We start from the raw sequence: 24,215 nt of genomic DNA, 5'->3' as shown, positions 1-24,215 counted from the left end.
GTTCTTGTGTTTAACTTATTCTTTTAATTGCTAAGATCCAACAACGAAGTAATGGCATTACTTAGAACGTACTTCATCGTACACCAAGAAAATCTGTCGGCACAAACTAAACTAAACAAGCTAAGCAGAGCTGAAAGTTTATTAACTGAATGCAGTAACTAGTACAATCCACTTCGACACAAAGGTCCAATGCTTCAAAAATGTTGAAGATCAACCATTGAGTTTTGAAATAATCCAAACAGGAGGTGAAAAGGGAGAAGCAGAGGTAGTGTTGGTGGAAAAAGGTCGACATTTTCTGTCTTCCAAATTAAAAACCCCCATGTCAAAAGGAATTTCAATGTCGAGATTAGTTCCATAATACTTCATATGATAGTCTTCAGTGAAATAGATGCAATTCCTCTTGAATATTGTCGAGTCAGAAGCCAATACAGAAACCGAACTATTAAAACCTAAGAACAAAGCATGTTGTCCCAAGGTTTCCACGAGCCCGCCATTTATTACAAACAAAATCAAATTTGAAAACATTGAATGTATAAGTAGTGGAGAACCTTTTTCGAGATTCTTGTCGAAGAACTTGTAGCAACTCCCTTGACCATTCCACCAAGTAACGATTACATGCACCTCTTAACGAAAAATAGAACACGTTTACTTCACTTGCCTATGGAGGATCACTCATGATATCACAAATAAATAGCTTATTATTAGCACAAATTCCATATAATTTCTCCTTGAAGTATATAATGTCCTTAACTGGAGTTTGCATCTCATATTCTCATCAGTTAGCACTAGAGGTGTTGGATATGAAGAGTCTCAATTCACAGTGACTTCCGGGGGAATTTGTTTGCTTTTCACTTTTTCCACTAGATGGAAGATGCACCGTGTTAGACTCACATTCAAAGCGTCATTTAACTTGTTCTTGCATTGGTTAGTAAGAGCAGGAAGCTCTGGAGTTGAGAATAATGAGTCGTTATCACTCGGGTAACTGGAAGTCTGCCTATCAGTATCACGACTCTCAACCCCAGTGTTTTCAGGAAATCTCAAAGAGTTATTCACTGCCAGATTCTGCCCCCTTGAACTAAAACTATCAGAAGATCTGAGAAAACCAAAAATAATAATAATAATAATAATAATAATAATAAATAAATAAGCGTCAAGTGTGCAGACACTCTTCAAAATATGCTACCAAAAATCACCCAATAACATATGATAATAGATTGTTTAAGACGGCCTTATAATGGAATTGTTTTTTCTCTTTGTTAAGAGAACATCCAATGCCCCAAAAATGCTGACAATGACTAGTGTTGGTGGAAAAATGTCGAGCTTTTTTGTCTTCCAAATTAAAAACTCAAATGTCAAAAGGACTTTCATTGTCGAGATTAATTCCATAATACAAACAACCATGACTTCAGATAGATTTCGTGTTTCTCATCTAAATGATGGACACTCATTCATCAGGCCTTCGACGTCTAAAGCACAAGACAACTCGTTTAAGGAAAATCATAGCTATTGAATAGATCGAACAACAAATTTTAGATGCAACAACAAAGTAATGCCATTAGTTAGAATGTACTTCATCGTACACCAAGAAAATATATGTCGGCACAAACTAAACTAAACAAGTTAAGCATAACATAAAATTTATTAAGTAGTTTTAGTAACTAGTACAGTCCACTTGGGACAAAGGTCCCATGTCCCAAAAATGCTGAAGATCAACTATTGAGTTTTGAAATAATCCAAACAGGAGGTGAAAATGGAGAAGCAGAGGTAGTGTTGGTGGAAAAAGGTCGAACTTTTCTGTCTTCCAAATTAAAAACTCCCATGTCAAAAGAAATTTCAATGTTGACATTAGTTCTATAATACTGCATACGATGGTCTTCAACAAAGTAGATGAAATTCCTCTTGAATATTGTCTCCGCAGAAGCCAATACAGAAACCGAAGTATTAAAACCCAAGAACAAAGCATGCTGTCCTAAACTTTCCACGAGACGCCATATATTATAAGCAAAATCAAGTTTGAAAACATGGAATGCATCAGTATAGAACTTTTTTATTCCTCCTTCCTCTCCTTCCTCTTTTGGTGATTCATGTTGAAGAACTTGTAGCAACTCCCCCGACCATTCTACCAAGTAGCGATTTATACCTACACCTAGAAAATATCCAAAACTTAACGAAAAGGACACGTGCACTTCACTTGCCTTTGGAGGATTACTCTTGATATCTAAAATGTATAACTTCCTATTAGCACAAATTCCATACAATTGCTGCTTGAAGTATATAACATCCATAACACAAGGGATGTTTTGTATTGTCGTCCACGTTTTGTCTCCTGGTCTAGCAATTGCTATCTTCTTGAGAACAGTATGGATGGCTACCGCAATGAAATCTTCAGATGGATCCTTAGGATAGGTTAAAACCACTTTACTTACCATAAGTTCACGACTTCGAGTTTGATTTATTGTTGGATCATGAATCTGGGTATTGAATGTGGATTGTGATGGGAGATTCATATGAACTTTGGAGAATAGATTGAAAATATGCATATCAAGTTCCATATCAACTGTAACAATCCAATTACCTGCGGCTCCAACGCACCTATGCCGATGGATCTCGGGTAAATCAAGCTCGTATACTTTCGTCTTATCGAATTCTTCCCCACTTTTGGTAAGACCAAGAAAAGAACGACGACATGTTGATGAAGTATTTTCTTGGGGTAGCATGAGCAGAGGAAATTGTGGCAGTGGATAGTTGTAAGAAACGCATCTCCATGGCTTGCAAACCACTTTAAACTGCAAGTAGTCGACAAAAGAATCGAGTCGTTGGCAGATGAGAGACAGGAGTTCTTCAGGGATACCAGCCCAATCAGCCATTGGAGCAGATAGAATAAGATTGACGAAAACTTTGAATTGTAGTTTAAATTGGATCTTCTCGGTTTTCCAATTTTTTCTATTTAGAGATGTGCCTTGTTCTTGGTTGGGTTCTAATCAGAATTCAGAAGAACATGCCGTAGTTCTTCTTTTATACTGGGTTAAACCTGGTTTGTGTTGGATTAGGAAAATCAGAAAGCAATTAGAGTACTTAACCAATTACTACATCAAAACGGGCCGGGTACAGTCAGACTTTCCTATGGTATGGGGCCGTGCCAGGGCCGGCCCAGAACTTTGAGGGGCCCAAGGCGAGTTTCTTAAAATAGAACTATAATATTATTGAGAATAAAAAACAAGTCTTTTACACAAAGGTCGTGGGCCAATGTGGGCCAATGTTTGAGTGGACTGGACTACATATAATTTGACTGGACTGGACAACATTTACATGTGGCCTAATAGGTATAAGATTATACTTGGGGACCCAAAGTTTGACCAACAAGCTGGGAGCCCTAGGCGGCTGCCAAGTTGGTTAGAGCCGGCCCTGGGCCGTGCGAACCTGAATATCGCCATAAGAGTTAACTCCGGCAGGCCATGGCCTAGACGGCTAGACATCTTGTGTGATGACTTGTAGAAACTAGGATGAGTGAGACTGGCCCAAAGTGGATCCCGATAGAAGGATTTGTACGTTCCCATACCATGAAAACTGTTTCTCTGACCTATGAAGAAACTTTCTTTTCTTGGTAACACACTAGAACGTTGAGTGCATTTTTCACTGGGCTTAGTTTATGTTTATGCGCATTTTCTAATTCACAATAGATAGTGTAATCATAACAATCCCATTTCAAGGGGCTCCCATTTCAATATAGATAACATGCACAGATATCAAGTACCTCAGTGTAACTTTATAATTGTTTTCAATACCTTCATACTAAATCAAAACAAATAATAACACAAAAAATACATAACAAACAAATTTCACACCTAATACCTAGACGGGGAAGGATACACCCATTCCCATTTCGCCCACATCCAGCCCAGTCCCAATCTCATCCACTCAACTCGCGAGATGATCTCAATATCTTATGGCCGAAATTAAAACAAAACAAAAAAACCCTTCGTCTGTCTCTAGCAACCCAGCAAAAACAAAGAACAAACAAACATAACCACTCCAAATACAAACATAACCACTCCAAATCGAAATAACTTAGAAATATTTCTTCTTTCCTTCATTTCTTCTTTCCACTCCAAAACATTGTTACAATTAATACAATGATACAGTGAATAGCAACTACTAATTTACTGAATGGATAAAAAAAAATGCATATGGATAGCAATGGTTAAGTGATGTAGTTGAAATAACTAAATTTTGGATATACTCTTTCAAGTAAGGGATGGAAATGCAATGGAATTCACAATTCTCTCAGACAATAATGGTCAGCAAGCGTCTTTTATTTTTTCTATTTTTACTGCTTTTCCATATTGGTAATTGGTACTGAGCTATGGAGAGAGAGAGTTTGCAATCTCATGAGACATGATGATCAGTCTCTGGCTATATGCTCGTCCACTAAAATCCAAAGATTTTGAATAACCTTTTTAGGGTCTCAATATCTATTGAGAATCCTCTAAACCTGTCACTAGATATAACATCCCTATTTTTATTCTCCTTTTTAATTAAATATATATAAAGTTAAATAATAATAATAATAATAATAATAAAAGATGATAAAGATAAAAGAAGAGAGAGAAAACGTGGAGGGAGAGAGAGAGAAGGGGTTTGGTTACAACCGAACCCTATTTTACTCCCTCTTTCCTATTCTTGGGGTTTTTCAAAAAAAGAAGATGAAAGGAAAAAGAAAAAGAGGAGACGGGCAAAACGAAAAGAAAAAAAGAGAGAAACACAAGAGAGCTTACTGCTTGAGAGTGCTTGAGAAAGAAAGATTAAAGAAGAGTTGGAGGAGAAGACAATATCTTAATGCTGATTTTCGAGTTCGCCGGATTTCAAGTTTGTTACATAAACAAACGTTTTCATTTTTTGATTAATTCCGGTGAGTAGTCTAGTTAAACCTTATTTTCTCTCCAAATTTATTGAATGATTATCATAGGAATTATCTTAAATATGTATTTGTTTTATTTATTGGAACATTAGGAACAAAACATATTAATTTGATACATGTCATATACGTTATATGGTGATATTGTGTGACTCATTCGAAGGTTTTTATCAAGGCGAATAAATTATTATTTCTATTACCTTGATTGAGTCCATTGTACTGTTTTTGGGTATAGATTATATATTGTCTGACATAAATGGACTTTACATGAGTGCAAAATATGTGTCTGACAAATCGACTTTACATGGGTGCGTTTGTGCAACATTTTATATATTCTATCAAAACAGTTATTAAAATCCAAGTATAAGTTTCGAAAATGTATAAAATATGATATGGCTCGATCTATACACTTTTGGTATATATGAGTTTACCTGGGTGTGTGTTGTGTGGACATTGGCGGTCTTCATGACAATCATAGCTATTTGAAGTGTTTAATATATATAGCGAGCTTAATTTGCTTTTCAAAGTAAAAGATCAGTTATAGCTTTGTATGATTTAATTTGATTTTAAGTGTCTTATATAAATTAGAAATCTTGTTTTTTGTGTTACTGACCTTTTGCATAACTTTGGTTGCTTTGAAATGATTTATATGTATGAGAAGTACGGATGGGTTTTGCTAAGGAAAGGCTAATTTGATTATAGCTACTGGGCCAAGGCTCGCTAGTGATATGTGTATTTATGGAAATATAATTATGGAAGTGGTAAACAATTAGTTAGTGATTGAATTGAAGTATATGTTAGAGTTTGGTTTATTTTCATTAAGGTTCAGTTATAGCTATTGGTGATATGCATGACCATTGCTTATGTTCAAGCCTAGTTTTTCCCTGACTTTGAGCTAATCTTGTGCGTTGCTCGAGTTTTATTTTGAACCTTATTAAAACATGAAAAACCATGTTCCTAGGTTGAGTATAATTTCTAGAACAAGAAGTCATTATTCATTTTTATCGTGAGTGTGAAAAGTTATGATGTCGATAAGTTACACCGTCAGAAATCTGTCTTCTGAAAATCAGGATCTGTGTCTGTTTTGGAATCGAGTTTTCACATAGTTAGGGTCAGATTCAGATTCTTTCCAAAATATGAAAAAATGAGTTTTCTGAGTCTTCTTTCCAACCCAATTGGCTTTGTTGCATTCAGAGGTCTATGGAGACAGCTATGATGTCTGGAACTTTGGTTGACAGAAAACAGTGCATCAGAAATCAGTTTCTACGTACTGTGTTCAAGTCTAGTTTTAATTTAGTTAGAGTTTGAACTAGATTTTTATGAAAACATGAAAAAGTAAGATTTGGAAGTCTGCTTTCTATTCCAATTGGCCTCATCGCATTCTGAGGCCTGTGGAATTAATTTTGGTGTATGGAAGTTTGACTGGCAGAAAACAGTGCGTCAGAAATCAGTTTCTGCGCACTGTGTTCGAACCTAGTTTTTGTACATTTAGAATAAGAGTGAGTATTTTTGTAAAACATAAGAAAGTAAGTTTTGTGTGTCTGATTTTCAACACAAAAAGCCTTGATGTGTTTGGATATCTGTGGAAAGAGTTGTGTCATTCAGAAGATAGTTCATCAGAAATCTAATTTACTAAAAATTAGGATTTTTACCATTTTCGACCTAAGTTTTCTTCTAGATGGGTTGAGATTGGGACTTCGAGTTCTACATGAAAAAAAATATCTACATACCCTAGTTTCTAAATAATTAAGTTACATGTCATTTGGATGAATGTAGGAGAAATTATAGCATTGACTATGTGGCTAATAAGAACTATGAAGGCTTGATTCCAATCTTGAAAGATTTGAATACGTAGGCAGCTTTGAGCAAAAGTGCAACCACTATATTAGTTATTAGTTATTGTGATAACTATATATGTATAATGTTAGTACTTAATTGTGTACGTGATTGTGGTTGTTTAAAATATATTCATGAGACATTTAACTAATGCGTTATTCCTGATTGAACCTTTTGATATCTATGATTTATATAATTGATAATTAGGTGAGTTGATTAGTTATTGTGTTTAGAATATTTAGTAATGATTCTATTGTTTGAGACGATGTTTGTTTTGTAATGAAAATATTATAATAAATGAGAACTCTTGAGTGTTAAAATCCAGTATAAAAGTGTCCTGTGAAAATTTAATGTGTCTCCCACATATTTAGATCTCTCCACGCCTCTTTGATGAAAAGAAATATTTATGACTAATGATGTCATGTGAAAAGCCGCCTTAGAGAGGAACTAAGGCATTCCCCTTGCGGGTGGGTTGTATTCCTTGAATGTACAGGAATGTAGGTCTGTATTCCTTGAATGTGGCGGGAATGACCTAAGGTATTCATTGAATGTGCCATGAACGACCTGTTAGTATTATGATGGGTACTCCTTGAATGTGGCGGGAATGACCAAATGTATTCATTGAATGTGCCATGAATAACCTGTTAGTATTATGATGGGTATTCCTTGAATGTGCTGGGAATGACCCAAGGTATTCATTGAATGTGCCATGAATAACCTGATATTTTGTTATGCCCAAAAGAGGCTTTGTCCTACGTGTATGGAAAGCCCAGAGATGGCTGTGACTCACAAGTTACGAGTTTACAAGATGAAAAATATGTTTCTTGGAGGCGATATCTCCGCTTGGGACATATGTCTTGTAGTGGTACTCGGTATAAGTGAGGTACATGAATATGTGTGATTTGGCAAATGTGTGAAGTGCAAATCGTAGAGTATGAACTAAAGGTTGGGCTGTGTCTTTTAATAAATGAGTCAACGAGATAATTAATAAGCAAAATATAATATTGATTTTACGTGTGATGGAGTTATTGCATATGAATATTTATGTATTATGATGTACATGATTTCTTATGGGAAATATATACGTGGTTTGTGTGAGTTGATACTCACGAGGGATGAATGTACTCCCTGGTTGTAATATTTTCCTCGTTCCCATATGTAAAAGAGTGATTTTTAAGAAAAATATTGGTTTTAAGTATGAGCGAGTTGTTATATATGATTGGTGATATATTATGATATAATGGATATGGTGGTGTGACATGAATGTTAATATTGGCAATATATTATGCCAGATTATATATACCCATGATGGTTGCAGTGAGAGAAATAGATGTATACTATAAATGATTACGTTTGGAAAATCTAACTTTGTTTTGCAGGAGGGTAGGACTTATTAACTTTTTATGTAGAAACATTGTCCTACCCTAAGACGATGCACTGGCTTAAAGGTAAGGTGTATCAAACTCATATTTAATTAGGTTATTATATGTGTATTTAGTAAGTGGAATGTAAGTGATATTTATGTTGTAAGTTATTTTGGATAGAGAATGATGAGTACTATTATATGAGTTAATCTTGGAAAATGGGAATGTATATTGGGATAGAAATCTTACTTGGGAAGAAACTACATACCGTTTTGAGAAAACGGAACTAACTTGTCTTCCAAGTTGAAATGATTGTAATATCTTTATATGTGAATGAAGAGTTGTTCTTTTGGTTTTAATTTGATCTCATTTTTCTGTATCATGTTTAGTAATGGGTTATTAGGGTTTTGTTTCATCTTGAGTTTTCAGAAGATGAAATAGGGTGTGGATATTTCCGTATTTTAAATTTTCTAGAAATTTGGGGTGTGACACTAGAACTAATAACGTCGCAAAATGGTATGGTAGAACTGCAAAACATCTTAAATGACATACTATTCTTCATGCACAGACTGTTATGACTCTTAAAAACTACTTCAACTTCTTTTTCTTATTAAACATTCTAACCACTTCTACTTCTTTTTCTTACTAAACCAGCGAGATATGGATTCTTCAAAACTAGATGGGCTAACAATCCTCACATTGCAGGTTCCAGACATAGTCTCCTCACATTGATGTACTTGAAACAACAACACCCAAAATGCCCAATTTATATTAACCAATCAATTGGGATAAACACAAGAACAAAAAAAAAACAACAAAAACTATAGCAATGCAGGCTATGTAGAAAAAAACGAATTTTTTTTACTTGCTTGAAACAGCTTGAACTCTATTTGGGCAATGCGAGGGAAGATATCTCAGGGTGCAGGGGAGAGAATTTGGTTTGAAAATTTGGAGATAGAATTTGGTTTGAGAATTTAGGAAGCTGCTGTTGAATTTCGTTTTGCTAGGAAGCTGGTGTTGGGCGAGATGAAGGGTTTTGTTGTTTTTTCTTCTTCTTTTGGTTTGTTTTAATTTCGACCACCAGATTTCGAGATGATTTCACGTTTTTTAGTGGGTACGATTTGGAGTGGGCGAAACTGGGAGTGGGCATATCCCTCCCCTATATATATATATGAGGTATCCGTCTTTTGTAGATATGACTTACTAACCATGGATAGCTACTCCACAAAAATTCAGCTCATTTAGAAACCTCCAACCTAGTTAAAAATTGTTGACAAATTTTTTTTTTTAATGGTCAAGAAACTTTGATTTTGCAATCATATTTTGTCATTGTTAAACACCATCAAATGAGCTGAAATTTTGTAGAGGTAATCTTCATGGTTAGTTGGACATATCTAAAAAAAAAAATTAGATTATAATTCATCTTGTAGGTGAAGTTGTAGGGCATGATATAAACCATAGTATATTGATCCCTTCCTATATATATATACCAAGAAAATATGTAGCAAAACTAAACCAAACAAGCTAAGCATAACAGAAGGTTTATTAAATGAATGCAGTAACTAGTACAATCCACTTTGACACAAAAGTCCCACGCCATAAAAATGTTGAAGATCAGCCATGTAGTTTTGAGATAATCCAAACAGGAGGTGAAAATGGAGAAACAAGAGTAGTGTTGATGGAAAAAGGTCGAACTTTTTTGTCTTCCAAATTAAAAACTCCCATGTCAAAAGGAATTTCAATGTCAAGATTAGTTCCATAATACTTCAAATGATAGTCTTCAGTGAAATAGATGCAATTCCTCTTGAATATTGTCGAGTTAGAAGCCAATACAGAAATCGAGCTATTAAAACCTAAGAACAAAGCATGTTGTCCCAAGGTTTCCACGAGCCGCCATTTATTCCAAGCAAAATCATATTTGAAAACATTGATCGTATAAATAGTGCAGAACCTTTTTCGAAATTTTTCTCAAATAACTTGTAGCAACTCCCCTAACCATTCAACCAAGTAGCGATTAAATGCACCTCTAAACACGAAGAATAGGACACGTGCACTTCACTTGCCTTTGGAGGATCACTCTTGATATCACAAATAAATAGATTATTATTAGTAGAAATTCCATATAATTTCTCCTTGAAGTATATAATGTCCTTAACACCAACGATGTTTTGTATTGTCATCCACGTTGTCTCCTGGTCTAGCAATTGCGATCTTCATCCAAAGAGAATGGATGGCTACCGTTATCTCCACCATTTGAAGATCTCTACAAACAATGCCATTTATCATCGGTGTCATTATAAGTATTGATCAACATAACATTGCCATTTATCGTGACATGAAGTTCTATACCGCTGCAAACATATTAGGAGCCCAAACCGATCTTTCTTCTCTTATTCTCGCTCAAGTTGCCGAGAGTGATTTTTTGCTCCTAGTGATATTTCCTCTAAGGGCTCCAAGCCCAATCAAAAGCAACACATGTCTATAATATTTTGAAATCCACCTAACGCCTTTTTCTTAAAATTACCAATTTGCCCTCGCCAAAATTTAAAAGAAAATTTTTAAAATTTGTTGAAAAAACAGAAAATGATGTTTCAAATGTGTTTTTTCATCTTCTATGTCGACTCATGAATAGAGTAATTCTCTATAAATCTCTTTTTTATTAGGGCTCAAATGATAATTATTAAATTTTTTGATTGAATAAAAAAACTAAACAAGGAATTGTTTCTCGGGGTAAAATCGGAAATACAAATCTAAAGAAATATGTTGATCTCCCATACACGGTTAGAAATGTGGTGGGCGTGGGTCTCTTATATTTTATATATATGAGAGAGACCCAATATTTTCTTCTTCTATAAAACGAAGTCACACTCACACTCTCTCACTATTTTCTCTGCAAACATTCCAATCCACAAACAAGTCTAGTAAGTAAAAACCAATGATGCTTTATACCACTAAAAACGTGCTTTATACCACTAAAAACGTGTCAAAACATGCAAACATGGTGTAGTACAAAACTTCTTTATCCATATTAAAACACGCAAAACTGAATCACTTAGGGTGTGTTTGTTTAGTGGCAAACCTCTAGTGGGAAAATATTAGATTTGCCAGCATTTTCCCACTAGAGTTTTGCCAGGCTAATTTGTAGTGGGAAAATTTCAGTTTGATAGTGTTTGTTTGCAAAAATTTATAGTGGGAAAATATAGAATTTGCCAATTTTGCCAGTGTTTGTTTACATGGTTTTTTTCCAATGGCAAATAACTTTTCAACTTTTTAGAATTCTTTTTTGGTTTTCAAACTCAATGAAAAAACAAACAAACTCCAACTACGTGAACTTTCCAAATATGGCGGGTGAACAAGCACCTCCATTGGAGAAAGAAACTCAAATCCAATATTCCAATTGCTCGAGAGCGTCATCACAAAACTAACACGATACCATATGTTCAATTTCATACCAAAACCAACTTGATGTGTCAAGTAAATTGGTCGATTCAGAATCTAGTCCAACATAAGAATTTTAAAAACCAAATATCCCATTAAATTTAAGGCATGAACCTCAACTCGCATATGCCACAACAAACATGACACAAAACAATCTAATCAACTAACCAGGAATCATCAAGCTATAAAATCAAAATAAACTTTTGATACCACATTATAATCCCAACTTGTCATATTTTGTCTAGAGTATAACCAAGACCCGAGAAAAAACTAATTAATTCTAAAAACAGAGTATAACCACCTTGCAAAGAACAACAACACAACACCAACACCTTGCAAAGAAGATAGCGACAGCAACAGCACCCAACAGCATGTAGCACACAATCAAACACAAGCGGCAAAGACGCTTAACAACAATAGCGCCGCGCAGCCACCGAACCACCATAGACCCGGACCACCGGTTCACCCGACCGCCGGTCACCACCAGTTCACATACACACACACACACACCAGTCCACACCAATCACTACACACACACACACACACACACACACACACACACACACACACACCAATCCACACACACTCTGAAGACTTGGCACATCCTTGGTGCAGCCTAATTCTAAGAGTGTCGACGGGCAAGGTAGACTTAGGCAATTAGCATTAGGACCTTTAAAAGGCCAACTTTAGAAAACAACACCAGCCTAAAGGCCTCCCACAACACATACCGAGTTCTGATGTTGGGACCGCACATAGATCTTCTGGCCACCTTCAATGTACTCCCTAAGATCAAGCAATGCAACCACTACCTCCATTTCTAATATCAGGATTTGCGTAAGCTATACATGAACAATTTGTTTCACACATTTCCTTGCATTCCTTGAGATTCATATTTAAGTCAACAAAAGTTTTCAATGTATCAGGCAGTTTCATTCTCTTCATTTCTAAGAACCCGTCATCTTTCCCGCATTCAAATTTCTTTTCTCGGACACAGCCACTAGATCCATCTCCCAACTTCCAATCCCATAAATTCTTAGGCTCAAATCCTTTAGTACATTTACAAACAGGTGACTTGTTAGGGTCACATATACCATAAGCACCACATTGATTATGCTGCCACTCCATGACCCTTCCAATAATTATTCTCAGCAAACCATGTTAATATCTGAAGCTGATTAACCTCATCAACTATTAATCTCGAAATAATAGATTCGTCACTTATTGCAATTGAGAAATAAGTTTGTTTTTTATTGTAAATAAAACTGAAACTGTATCCATCTTTAGATTTCATTCTTTGGATCACCACTAAACTGGATTCCATTCCATGGACCGCTTCTAAAAATTGGAATTTGTCCTTGTAACAAATAAGCGAGGAGAAATTAAATAAAATTAAATTAACTGAATAGAGCTTGAACCCACTTTGTGGAAAAGCAATCAAAGCGAGAAAAGAAACAATATTTCCATCAGCAAAATTCGAGTAGCAATAAAAATACAGCACTTGAGGAATTGGAAAAATGAAAGTAAAAACAATTATAAGATGGAGGAAACAATTATTTTGTACCTCAAGTGTCGATTTCCAGCAAATCCTCCAAAATCAGCTATAAGTAAATTGAAAATAAAGGAAAAAAATTGTGAGGGAGAGATAGAGAGAAGTGAGAGAGGAGATCAAGCAGATGAAGAGAGAGACAGAGGAGAGAGACTATCTCTTGATTGAGAGCGAGCTGTGAATGAGAGAGGGAGATGAGAGCGAGAGATGATGGTGGCAAATTTTTCTTCCTCTAGTGGGCAAATTTCGACTGGCAAAAGAGTTTAGGGGGAGAGGTGGATTCTATTTTCCCACTTCTAGTGGGAAAATATCATTAGCCGTCTAAAAGAGAATAGTGTTTGCCAGTGTGCTTAAATGCACCCAAACACTGGCAAATGGTACATTTAGTGGGAAAATAAAATTTTCCACTCCCATTTGCCACTAAACAAACACACCCTTAAGCATTCAAAAATGGAGTAAAGGGAATAACAATAACCCCTGAAGTATAATCCTTACAACTAATACAAAACCATGAACAAACACCGCATATAAAATAAAATAAAAAAAACTCCCAATTCGTACTAATAGTAGAAGATAAATAGTTAAATACAAAAATCTATTTCTATCAATTAGTAGCAATCGTACCAAAAAACAAATGGGGGATTAATCAATACGAAAAAACAAACTAGTACCATAAAACATTCAACAACCCAAACTAAAAATACCCTGTTTTTCCTTTTCTTCATGCCAAAAACAAAATCACTCCTAAAAAAACACTCCAAATTCAACTCTTTCAACACTTCTTCAAATGGTGGAGATAACAGGTACTCTCTTTGTGGTTCTTTGATCTTCAAATATTTTTTTTCAGTTCTTTTTGTTTAATCCTGTGTAATTAAAAGAATTGTAGTTTACTGTTTTGGGAATTGTCTCGGTTTATTTGTTCATTCTTGAGTAGGTCATCAACGTATGCTTAGAATTATTAGGAGATAACGGGTACTCTCTTTGTGGTTCTTTGATCTTCAAATACTTTTTTCAGTTCTTTTTGTTTAATCCTGTGTAATTGAAAGAATTGTAGTTTACTATTTTGGGAATTGTCTCGGTTCATTTGTTCATTCTTGAGTAGGTCATCAACGTATGCTTAGAATTATTAGGACTTCGTTCAACTTGCCACAATTGAAAGGTCAGATCCCTTGAATAGGTAATTTCTCATGTGTGTTTCTCTAGCAGCACATCTTTTATTTTTCTACTTGCATTGTTGCAATGCCTGTTCATATTTCCACCTCAATGAAATAATAATTATGTTTTCTATACATTGTAAGGGTTCATCCAATTTTACAGCCATGGCGTAAGCATTTTTAAGGGTGTTGGGATTTAATTTATTATTATGTAAATGGTTAGACAATCCATGGTTTTCGTTTCAGGATAAATTTAGTTATTTCTCCCGCATTATCTGTAAGAAATATACTGATTTTGGGTCTATAACTTGCTCCTCAGCTTTTTAGGGACCACCTTACTATCAAAAACATGAACAACAACAGTAGAATCGACTTCAATCCTTAGATAGATCTAGCCATCCCCCACTTTCTACTCTTTCCATCGATTGTCACCAAATAGTTAAGAAAACTGTATCATTTTTTGTTGTAACTCATTGTTGTATTTTGCATTCTCAATATTGATTAATCTATGTGATTATATGATATTATGGACATATGGAATTGACCGCTTTGTTTGCATAAAAGCAGTCATGTGGAGAGGGAAATAGGAGGGTGGTATATGACACAAATATTGTTTTGAAAATGACCCGAGAAGGTCACTGGAGCTACTACAATGCCTATAAGGGACTTAGCTCATTGTTATAGGAAAGGGTAATTCAATTGCTTTCTTTTCAGCACTTACAAACACCTGCATTCAGTTATGGCCAACTATATTGTCGCACTGTCGAGATGCACATCTTCAAAAAAATTACTATCCTCCTACCACCAGGTTCATCTAATTGCACCACCAACATTGTGTATCCAGAGGTGCTACTCTAGTGTTGTAAAAGGTAAACAAAATTATTCTTGCTCATAATATCAAAATGTTCATTGGTCACTCATTCCATAATTATTATAATTCAACAAAAGTAAAAATTGTATTCACTTCACGTTGCACATATTCAAAAATGTCCTTGTTAATGTCATTATCTTCTCTAAAGTCTAAGCTGATAAATGTTGTAGTAATGCAACCATCATAACCCACTCTAAGATAAAGTACCACCTCTTTTGTACTGATCACCTATCCAAGGCCTTTATGTACAACTCAGACAAAGAGAGGTACTTTTGTCTATATTGGAACATCACTAATAGGTCCATGCCACCTCCACAAGTCAAGACTTAGGATTTAAACCAAACACTAACGGAGAGGCTTTTTGGCAATCCCGATCCTTCAGTATAGGCATATCATTCAAAAATTTTACAGGAGAATGCCTCCTCACCGTGCACAAAAAACTTGGGTATTGGCTCTAGCTACCATCGCGAGGAAGGCAATGCCATTGTGTTGGGGGTAGAAACTGCTATGGCAGTGTCACTTTCCTCATTCTCGGCAAACTCGATGGGCTCACAGCTAATCCTCCTACCAAAAAATATGTAAACCATTAATTCTGTAATTTGGCTTGAACATTTAACCCAAACAAAAATTGAGCTCATGAGTTGAAAGTGTTCATCTTTGTGTTTAACTTATTCTTTTAATTGCTAAGATTCAACAACGAAGTAATGGCATTACTTAGAACGTACTTCATCGTACACCAAGAAAATATGTCGGCACAAACTAAACTAAACAAGCTAAGTAGAACTGAAAGTTTATTAACTGGATGCAGTAACTAGTACAATCCACTACGACACAAAGGTCCAATGCTTCAAAAATGTTGATGATCAACCATTGAGTTTTGAAATAATCCAAACAGGAGGTGAAAAGGGAGAAGCAGAGGTAGTGTTGGTGGAAAAAGGTCGAACTTTTATGTCTTTCAAATTAAAAACTCCCATGTCAGAAGGAATTTCAATGTTGAGATTAGTTCCATAATACTTCATATGATAGTCTTCAGTGAAATAGATACAATTCCTCTTGAATATTGTCGAGTCAGAAACCAATACAGAGCTATTAAAACCTATTAAAACCTAAGAACAAAGCATGTTGTCCCCAGGTTTCCACGAGCCCGCCATTTATTACAAACAAAATCAAATTTGAAAACATTGAACGTATAAGTAGTGCAGAACCTTTTTTGAGATTCTTGTCAAAGAACTTGTAGCAACTCCCCTGACCATTCCACCAAGTAACGATTACATGCACCTCTTAACGAAGAATAGAACACGTGCACTTCAGTTGCCTTTGGAGGATCACTCTTGATATCACAAATAAATAGCTTATTATTAACACAAATTCCATATAATTTCTCATTGAAGTATATAATGTCCTTAACTGGAGTTTGCATCTCATATTCTCATCAGTTAGCACTAGAGGTGTTGGATAGGGAGAGTCTCAATTCACAGTGCCTTCCGGGGGAATTTGTTTGCTTTTCACTTTTTCCACTAGATGGAAGATGCACCGTGTTAGACTCACATTCAAAGCCTACGAACTTGTTCTTGCATTGGTTAGTAAGAGCAGGAAGCTCTGGAGTTGAGAATAATGAGTAGTTATCACTCGGGTAACTAGGAATCTGCCTATCAGTATCAAGACTCTCAACCCCAGTGTTTTCAGGAAATCTCAAAGAGTTATTCACTGCCAGATTCTGCCTACTTGAACTAAAACTGTAAGAAGATCTGAGAAAACCAAAAAAAAAAACAAAAAAACAAAGCGTCAAGTGTGCAGACACTCTTCAAAATATGCTACCAAAAATCGCCCAATAACAAATGATAATAGATTGTTTAAGACGGCCTTATAATGGAATTGTTTTTTCTCTTTGTTAAGAGAACATCCAATGCCCCAAAAATGCCGACAATGAGTAGTGTTGGTGGAAAAATGTCGAACTTTTTTGTCTTCCAAATTAAAAACTCAAATGTCAAAAGGACTTTCAATGTCGAGATTAATTCCATAATACAAACAACCATGACTTCAGATAGATTTCGTGTTTCTCATCTAAATGATGGACACTCATTCATCAGGCCTTCTACGTCTAAAGCACAAGACAACTCGTTTAAGGAAAATCATAGCTATTGAATAGATCGAACAAGAAATTTTAGATGCAACAACAAAGTAATGACATTAGTTAGAATGGACTTCATCGTACAACAAGAAAATATATGTTGGCACAAACTAAACTAAAGAAGTTATAAAATTTATTAAGTAGATGTAGTAACTAATACAGTCCACTTCGGGACAAAGGTCCATGTCCCAAAAATGCCGACGATCAACTATTGAGTTTTGAAATAATCCAAACAGGAGGTGAAAATGGAGAAGCAGAGGTAGTGTTGGTGGAAAAAGGTCAAACTTTTATGTCTTCCAAATTAAAAACTCCCATGTCAAAAGAAATTTCAATGTTGACATTAGTTCTATAATACTGCATACGATGGTCTTCAACAAAGTAGATGCAATTCCTCTTGAATATTGTCTCCACGGAAGCCAATAAAGAAACCAAAGTATTAAAACCCAAGAACAAAGCATGATGTCCTAAACTTTTCACGGGACGCCATATATTATAAGCAAAATCAAGTTTGAAAACATAGAATACATTAGTATAGAACTTTTTTATTTCTCTTTCCTCTCCTTCCTCTTTTGGAGATTCATGTTGAAGAACTTGTAGCAACTCCCCCGACCATTCTACCAAGGAGCGATTTATACCTCCACCAAAAGCACTTCCAAAACTTAACGAATAGGACACGTGCACTTCACTTGCCTTTGGAGGATTACTCTTGATATCTAAAATGTATAACTTCCTATTAGCACAAATTCCATACAATTGCTGCTTGAAGTATATAACATCCATAACACAAGGGATGTTTTGTATTGTCGTCCGCGTTTTGTCTCGGGTCTAGCAATTGCTATCTTCTTGAGAACAAGGTATGGATGGCTACCATAATGAAATCTTGAGATGGATCCTTAGGATAGGTTAAAACCACTTTACTTACCATAAGTTCACGACTTGAGTTTGATTTATTGTTGGATCATGAAACTGGGTATTGAATGTGGATTGTGATGGGAGATTCATATGAACTTTGGAGAATAGATTGAAAATATGCATATCAAGTTCCATATCAACTGTAACAATCCAATTACCTGCGGCTCCAACGCACCTATGCCGATGGATCTCGGGTAAATCAAGCTCGTATACTTTCGTCTTATCGAATTCTTCCCCACTTTTGGTAAGACCAAGAAAAAAGAACGGCGACATGTTGATGAAGTATTTTCTTGGGGTAGCATGAGCAGAGGAAATTGTGGCGGTGGATAGTTGTAAGAAAACGATCTCCATGGCTTGCAAACCACTTTAAACCGCAAGTAGTCGACAAAAGAATCGAAGTCGCCAAGTGGATGAGAGCGGGGAGTTCTTCAGGGGATACCAGCCCAATCAGCCATTGGAGCAGATAGAATAAGATTGACGAAAACTTTGAATTGTAGTTTAAATTGGATCTTCTCGGTTTTCCAATTTTTTCTATTTAGAGATGTGCCTTGTTCTTGGTTGGGTTCTAATCAGAATTCAGAAGAACATGCCGTAGTCCTACCTATATTAATATCCGTTTCTCCCAAGATGCTCATAGTGAGCCACATCAGCAAAGTTTTTAAAATAGTCCCTATTTGAAAAATAATTACTTGCCTTCTTACCAAACTAACCCTGAATTTGGACTGCTCTCTAATTTAATATAAATTAAAATTGTCCTTTCATGTGTTATGCTAAAACAAAAAACAAAGCTACGCATTATTTCATTATTTCAAATGTACGTATGGGATAAAAAAAAACAAATTCTAAAAAACAATGGATTAGTTAATTGATATGTATTAGTTATTGGATATGGATATGGATATGTATTAGTTAATAGATATGGATATGTATTAGTTAATAGATATGAATATAGATTAGGTAATGGATCATGATATGTATTACTTATTGGATATGGATATGTTAAACTTCCAAGTGCTTCCCTTAAATATAGGCCCAGACATGATGGGTTTAAGAATAACAGGCCCGGCCACAGGTCGGGCTGCATGGCTAGTTCTTCTTTTATACTGGGTTAAACTTTGTTTGTGTTGGATTAGGAAAGTCGGAGCGAAAAAGGTTATAATGGAAGTTTCCAATTTAAATCAGAAAGCAATTAGAGTACTTAACCAATTACTACATCAAAACGGGCCGGGTATAGTCAGACTTTACTATGGTATGCGGCTCTGCCGGCCCAGAATTTTGAGGGGCCCGAGGCGAATTTCTTAAAATAGGGTTATAATATTATTGAGAAAAAAAAACAAGTCTTTTACACAAAAGGTGGTGGGCCAATGTTTGAGTGAACTTGACTACATATAATTTGATTGGACTAAACAGCATTTACATGTGGCCTAATGGGTATAAGATTATACTTGGGGGCCCAAAATTTGACCAACAAGCTGGGAGCCCTAGGCGGCTGCCTTGTTGGTCAGAGCCGACCCTGGGCCATGCGAACCTGAATATCGCCATAAGAGTTAACTCTGGCAGGCCATGGCCTAGACGGCTAGACATCTCGTGTGATGACTTGTAGAAACTAGGATGAGTGAGACTGGCCTAAAGTGGATCCTGATAGAAGGATTTGTACGTTCCCAGACCATGAAAACTGTTTCTCTGACCTATGAAGAAACTTTCTTTCCTTGGTAACACACTAGAACGTTAAGTGCATTTTTCACTTGGCGTAGTTTATGTTTATGCGCATTTTCTAATTCACAATAGATAGTGTAATCATAACAATCCCATTTCAAGGGCCCCCCATTTCAATATAGATAACATGCACCGATATCAAGTACCTTAGTGTAACTTTATAATTGTTTTCAATACCTTCATACTAAATCAAAACAAAAAAGAACACAAAAAATACATAACAAACAAATTTCACACCTAATACCTAGACGGGGAGGGATACACCCACTCCCATTTCGCCCACATCCAGCCCAGTCCCAATCTCATCCACTCAACTCGCGAGATGATCTCAATATCTTATGGCCGAAATTAAAACAAAACAAAAAAACCCTTCGTCTGTCTCTAGCAACCCAGCAAAAACAAAGAACAAACAAACATAACCACTCCAAATACAAACATAACCACTCCAAATCGAAATAACTTAGAAATATTTTTTCTTTCCTTCATTTTTTCTTTCCACTCCAAAACATTGTTACAATTAATACAATGATACAGTGAATATGATCCAATACAATCAATTTGCGACAACAAGAAATCTAGCAACTACTAATCTACTGAATGGATAAAAAAAATGCATGGATAGCAATGGTTAAGTGATGTAGTTGAAATAACTAGATTTTGGATATACTGTTTCAAGTAAGGGATGGAAATGCAATGGAATTCACAATTCTCTCAGACAATAATGGTCAGCAAACGTCTTTTATTTTTTCTATTTTCACTGCTTTTCCATATTGGTAAGAGCTATGGAGAGAGAGAGTCTGCAATCTCATAAGACATGATGATCAGTCTCTGGCTATATGCTCGATCACTAAAATCCAAAGATTTTGAATAACCTTTTTAGGGTCTCAATATCTATCGAGAACCCTCTAAACCTGTCACTAGATATAACATTCCTATTTTTATTCTCCTTTTTAATTAAATATATATAAAATTAAATAATAATAATAATAATAAAAGAGGATAAAGATAAAAGAAGAGAGATAAAACGTGGGGAGAGAGAGAGAGAGAAGGGGTTTGGTTACAACCGAACCCTCTTTTGCTCCCTCTTTCCTATTCTTGGGGTTTTTCAAAAAAAAAAAAAAAAAAAAAAAAAACCATTGTCCCCCACCATCCACCGTCACCTCCATCAAACACCACTGTCCCCCACCATCCACCGTCCCCCACCATTCACCGTCACCTCCGTCAAGCACCACTGTCCCCATCATTCACCGTCCCCCTTCCCCTCCTTCAAGCACCACTGGTGCTGCACCCCCTGTCCCCCACCATCCACTGTCACCTCTGTCAAATGAATTCAAACTTTAACATCCATTAAACCTGACCCTTACCTAAACACCGACAGATCTCAAAAAAAAAAAAAAAAAAAAAAAAAACAACTGTTCACGTTCTTCTCGCCATCACCAGCTTCATGGTGCACTTCTCGGGCAGCACCGGCAGCCGCCACTAGCACCACCTTGTCCCGTCATCACCAGTCAACACCTTCACCAACCCCTCACGCCATCACCCAATTTCCATTAACCCACTCCCCACTTATCAATTTCGTTCTCTTTATACCACCACCACTACCATCGGTTGCCAGCACCACCATACACCATCATCCATCATCTTGTACCCCCATTACCACCACCGCCCTTCATAATCTCCACCACGTCAGTCCACAAAATCATCCCCATCCATCATCTCCCATCGACCACCAACTCCACCTTCGCCGCACTACTCGTGCAACACCACCACCACCCTTTCCTTTTTGAACAGGAAGTAATTCCATTGTCACCAACACACCTTCGGTTGCCATCCCTCTTACACTACAGACACACCACAACATAACCCACAGTGAGATTGGAATCACTGCATCCCGCTTTTTCTTCACCACCATTTAACAGCAACAGCACTGCCCAATTCACCCACCACCCGAGCCCCTCCACCCTTGTAGCACCCAACAACATCGTCGCAATATATGTTGGATTGCCTAATCTATGGTGTTTGAAGTACAACTGGAGTAGTCATTCACTCATTCTTGTATGAGTGTGCTACCAAACTTGATACGAATGGCACCTACCTAATGTGAATTTCTTGTCTTGAACTATTTCGAGGGTGTGGTTTGGTTAACTGATTAGATGGGCATGGTTGTTTGTTGGTTTTGATGAAGTTGGGTTTGTTTTGATGCTAGGTTTGTTGTTTGGGTTGGGTGTATGATAGTGTTCTTGTTGGTTGTGGTTTGGATTTATCTTGAAACGGTTTTGGGTTTGGTAGAGCATAGGGTGTCGTCACCATGCTCTCGGAAGAAGCATGTGCATTGCCCTTTTCATTGAGTTTGATATGTGCAAAGATGGGGCCAATGGTGGTGGCGGCTTTATGATTTTCGTATATCGAAACTCACATCAAGAGCTTGACACATGGGTGGTCAAGGAGATATAGATAGCCTGCGGGATAAGATTAAGAAGGACATAAGTTTATATTTATCCCTTCTTAACTTTTTGAAAACGGTGAACAAATGGATATGTGGTCATTGTCTCAGTATGCATGCATTAACCATACCATGTCGTCATTCAGGAGGCATCACAAAACCACCGGAAATGACTGATAATGGAGAGTTGGGATGTCTTATTGTCGGTATACCAGAACCACCGCCTATCCCTATGACTGTGCAATCTGCACTCTCATCACAAGGAGACGCTAGTGCTATCCATGAGGCCTCTGGGTGTTGTTCCCTCTCTTGATGAGACGTTAATTGATAGGGCATTCCGTATACCCTTTCGCTTCGCGGAAAAGTATACCCGCGTGCATGTCGTTTGGCATTTTCTGGTGATTGAAGTCTGCTCTCTGGGATATTACGGCTGATCCTAGTGCAGTTTTGTCATGGGTTCGTCTTCTCCTTCTCCGTGCGTGCTGCACTCTACGGGTTTTCAACCACAGAATCGTCCAGGAACGTCGATCTGGTACTAGGAAAAACCTTCGGTAAAAAATGAGATACTACATCGCCGACAATATGGAGCGAGCACGGTGGATTGGTTTAAGCCTCTTAGAATCTGCGGTATGAGAGCCTCCTTCAATCCAGCCACCCGGCGATCTGTTTCTACCGAATGTGCGTCGATGCTTCTGAAGAAGGTTTCGATGGACATTTTACATCGGTAAAAGTGTTGTCATCATCGGGGGTCGCCCTAACTTCGGGGAGACTATCCAAGCATTAAAAGAGAAACACCCAATGCGACAACCACCGTGAGACCAATTTGTTCCTTTTCGAGCCTCCTTTATTTGTAGAGAGAGATAACCTTTTGTCATGCATTAGGTCGTTTCGAAAGGCACTTCTTCTGGTGGCGTGATGGTCTCCGAGCTCGGCATTTGTTGGATGCTATGAGTGGAAGCCGCAGCTGACTATATCGTCTGATTTGCTAGATGCATTGACCCTGGTGAATCTTTGGTTCTGAGGGACGATGTCCACAGACGTTAAGCGGAATTCATAGCGAGTGCTCCGCTTTACCCCCTTCTTAAAGCCCGGATAACGATATTCGCCCTATAGCTTTGTGGGCATGGTTTGGCGTCGTCGGTCTCTAAGATTGCAATGAGAGGAGTTTCCAGAGATGTGGTTGCGTCTTACGGGATTTCGATTATGGTGTGGGTGTTTACGGTGGAGCGAGGCAATTTTTGCATGTCAACCGTATGGTGTATGCTAATAGCGACAATAGCTCTCTTTCTATGCTCTTGGTAGATTTCGAATGCTTTTAACATGGTTGATCGGACTATCATGTTGAAAGAGGTTCGTATCCGATGCCCGACTATTGCCCGTGGGTCGAAAGTACTTGTATTGTCGCCTGCGAGGTTATCGTGGGGATGGCTACATATGGTGCGCATCGGGGGTCAGCAAAGGCGACCCTCTCCGGGTCCCTTCTATTTGCCTTGGTCTTTGCATCCTCTTATTCTACCGGATCCGGTCCGGTTGTCGGGTTATTGCTTCGGGCATGGTACCTAGATGATGGGACTCGGTGGGGATCTGAAGCGGTGGCGGCGAGCTTTGGGTATGATTCGGGAAGAAGGACCTTCTTATGGGTTGGTTCTTAATGTGGCCAAACCGAGATATTTTGGCCAACTCTAGATCCACGTCGCTCCACCCCCGGTCTCTTTCCTTTGATTTGTCCCATCCTCGCCAGGGGTCGGGGTTGCTTGGAGGTGCGATTAGCGATGCATCTTTTGTCATGAGTCTTGCTTTCGCAAGCGTATTGACAAGGCTATGACTCGATGGACCGTTTGGTCAGTATTAGAAGACCCCGGTGTGAGTTAAGCTCTCTTACGAGCTTG

The 24,215-nt window shown here is 37.2% G+C and overlaps 2 protein-coding genes across 2 annotated transcripts; both read right to left on the bottom strand.

Annotated features, from left to right (window-relative positions):
- Positions 1 to 1,709: 1,709 nt before the first annotated feature.
- LOC147519232 (putative F-box protein At4g22060) lies at positions 1,710 to 2,867 on the bottom strand. The gene has a single exon (XM_086594090.1). It carries the CDS (start codon positions 2,865 to 2,867, stop codon positions 1,710 to 1,712), a length of 1,158 nt encoding a protein of 385 aa, XP_086450216.1.
- A 9,475-nt stretch (positions 2,868 to 12,342) lies between these two features.
- LOC147519231 (S-locus-specific glycoprotein-like) lies at positions 12,343 to 12,678 on the bottom strand. The gene has a single exon (XM_086594089.1). The coding sequence runs from the start codon at positions 12,676 to 12,678 to the stop codon at positions 12,343 to 12,345; it is 336 nt and encodes a 111-aa protein (XP_086450215.1).
- Positions 12,679 to 24,215: the final 11,537 nt, after the last annotated feature.

The sequence above is a fragment of the Coptis chinensis genome, chromosome 2, assembly GCF_015680905.1.
Source record: "Coptis chinensis isolate HL-2020 chromosome 2, ASM1568090v1, whole genome shotgun sequence".
Classification (NCBI taxonomy): domain Eukaryota; kingdom Viridiplantae; phylum Streptophyta; class Magnoliopsida; order Ranunculales; family Ranunculaceae; genus Coptis; species Coptis chinensis.
The sequence above is the reverse complement of the archived record's forward strand: the minus strand, read 5'-3'. Positions and strand labels throughout refer to the sequence as shown.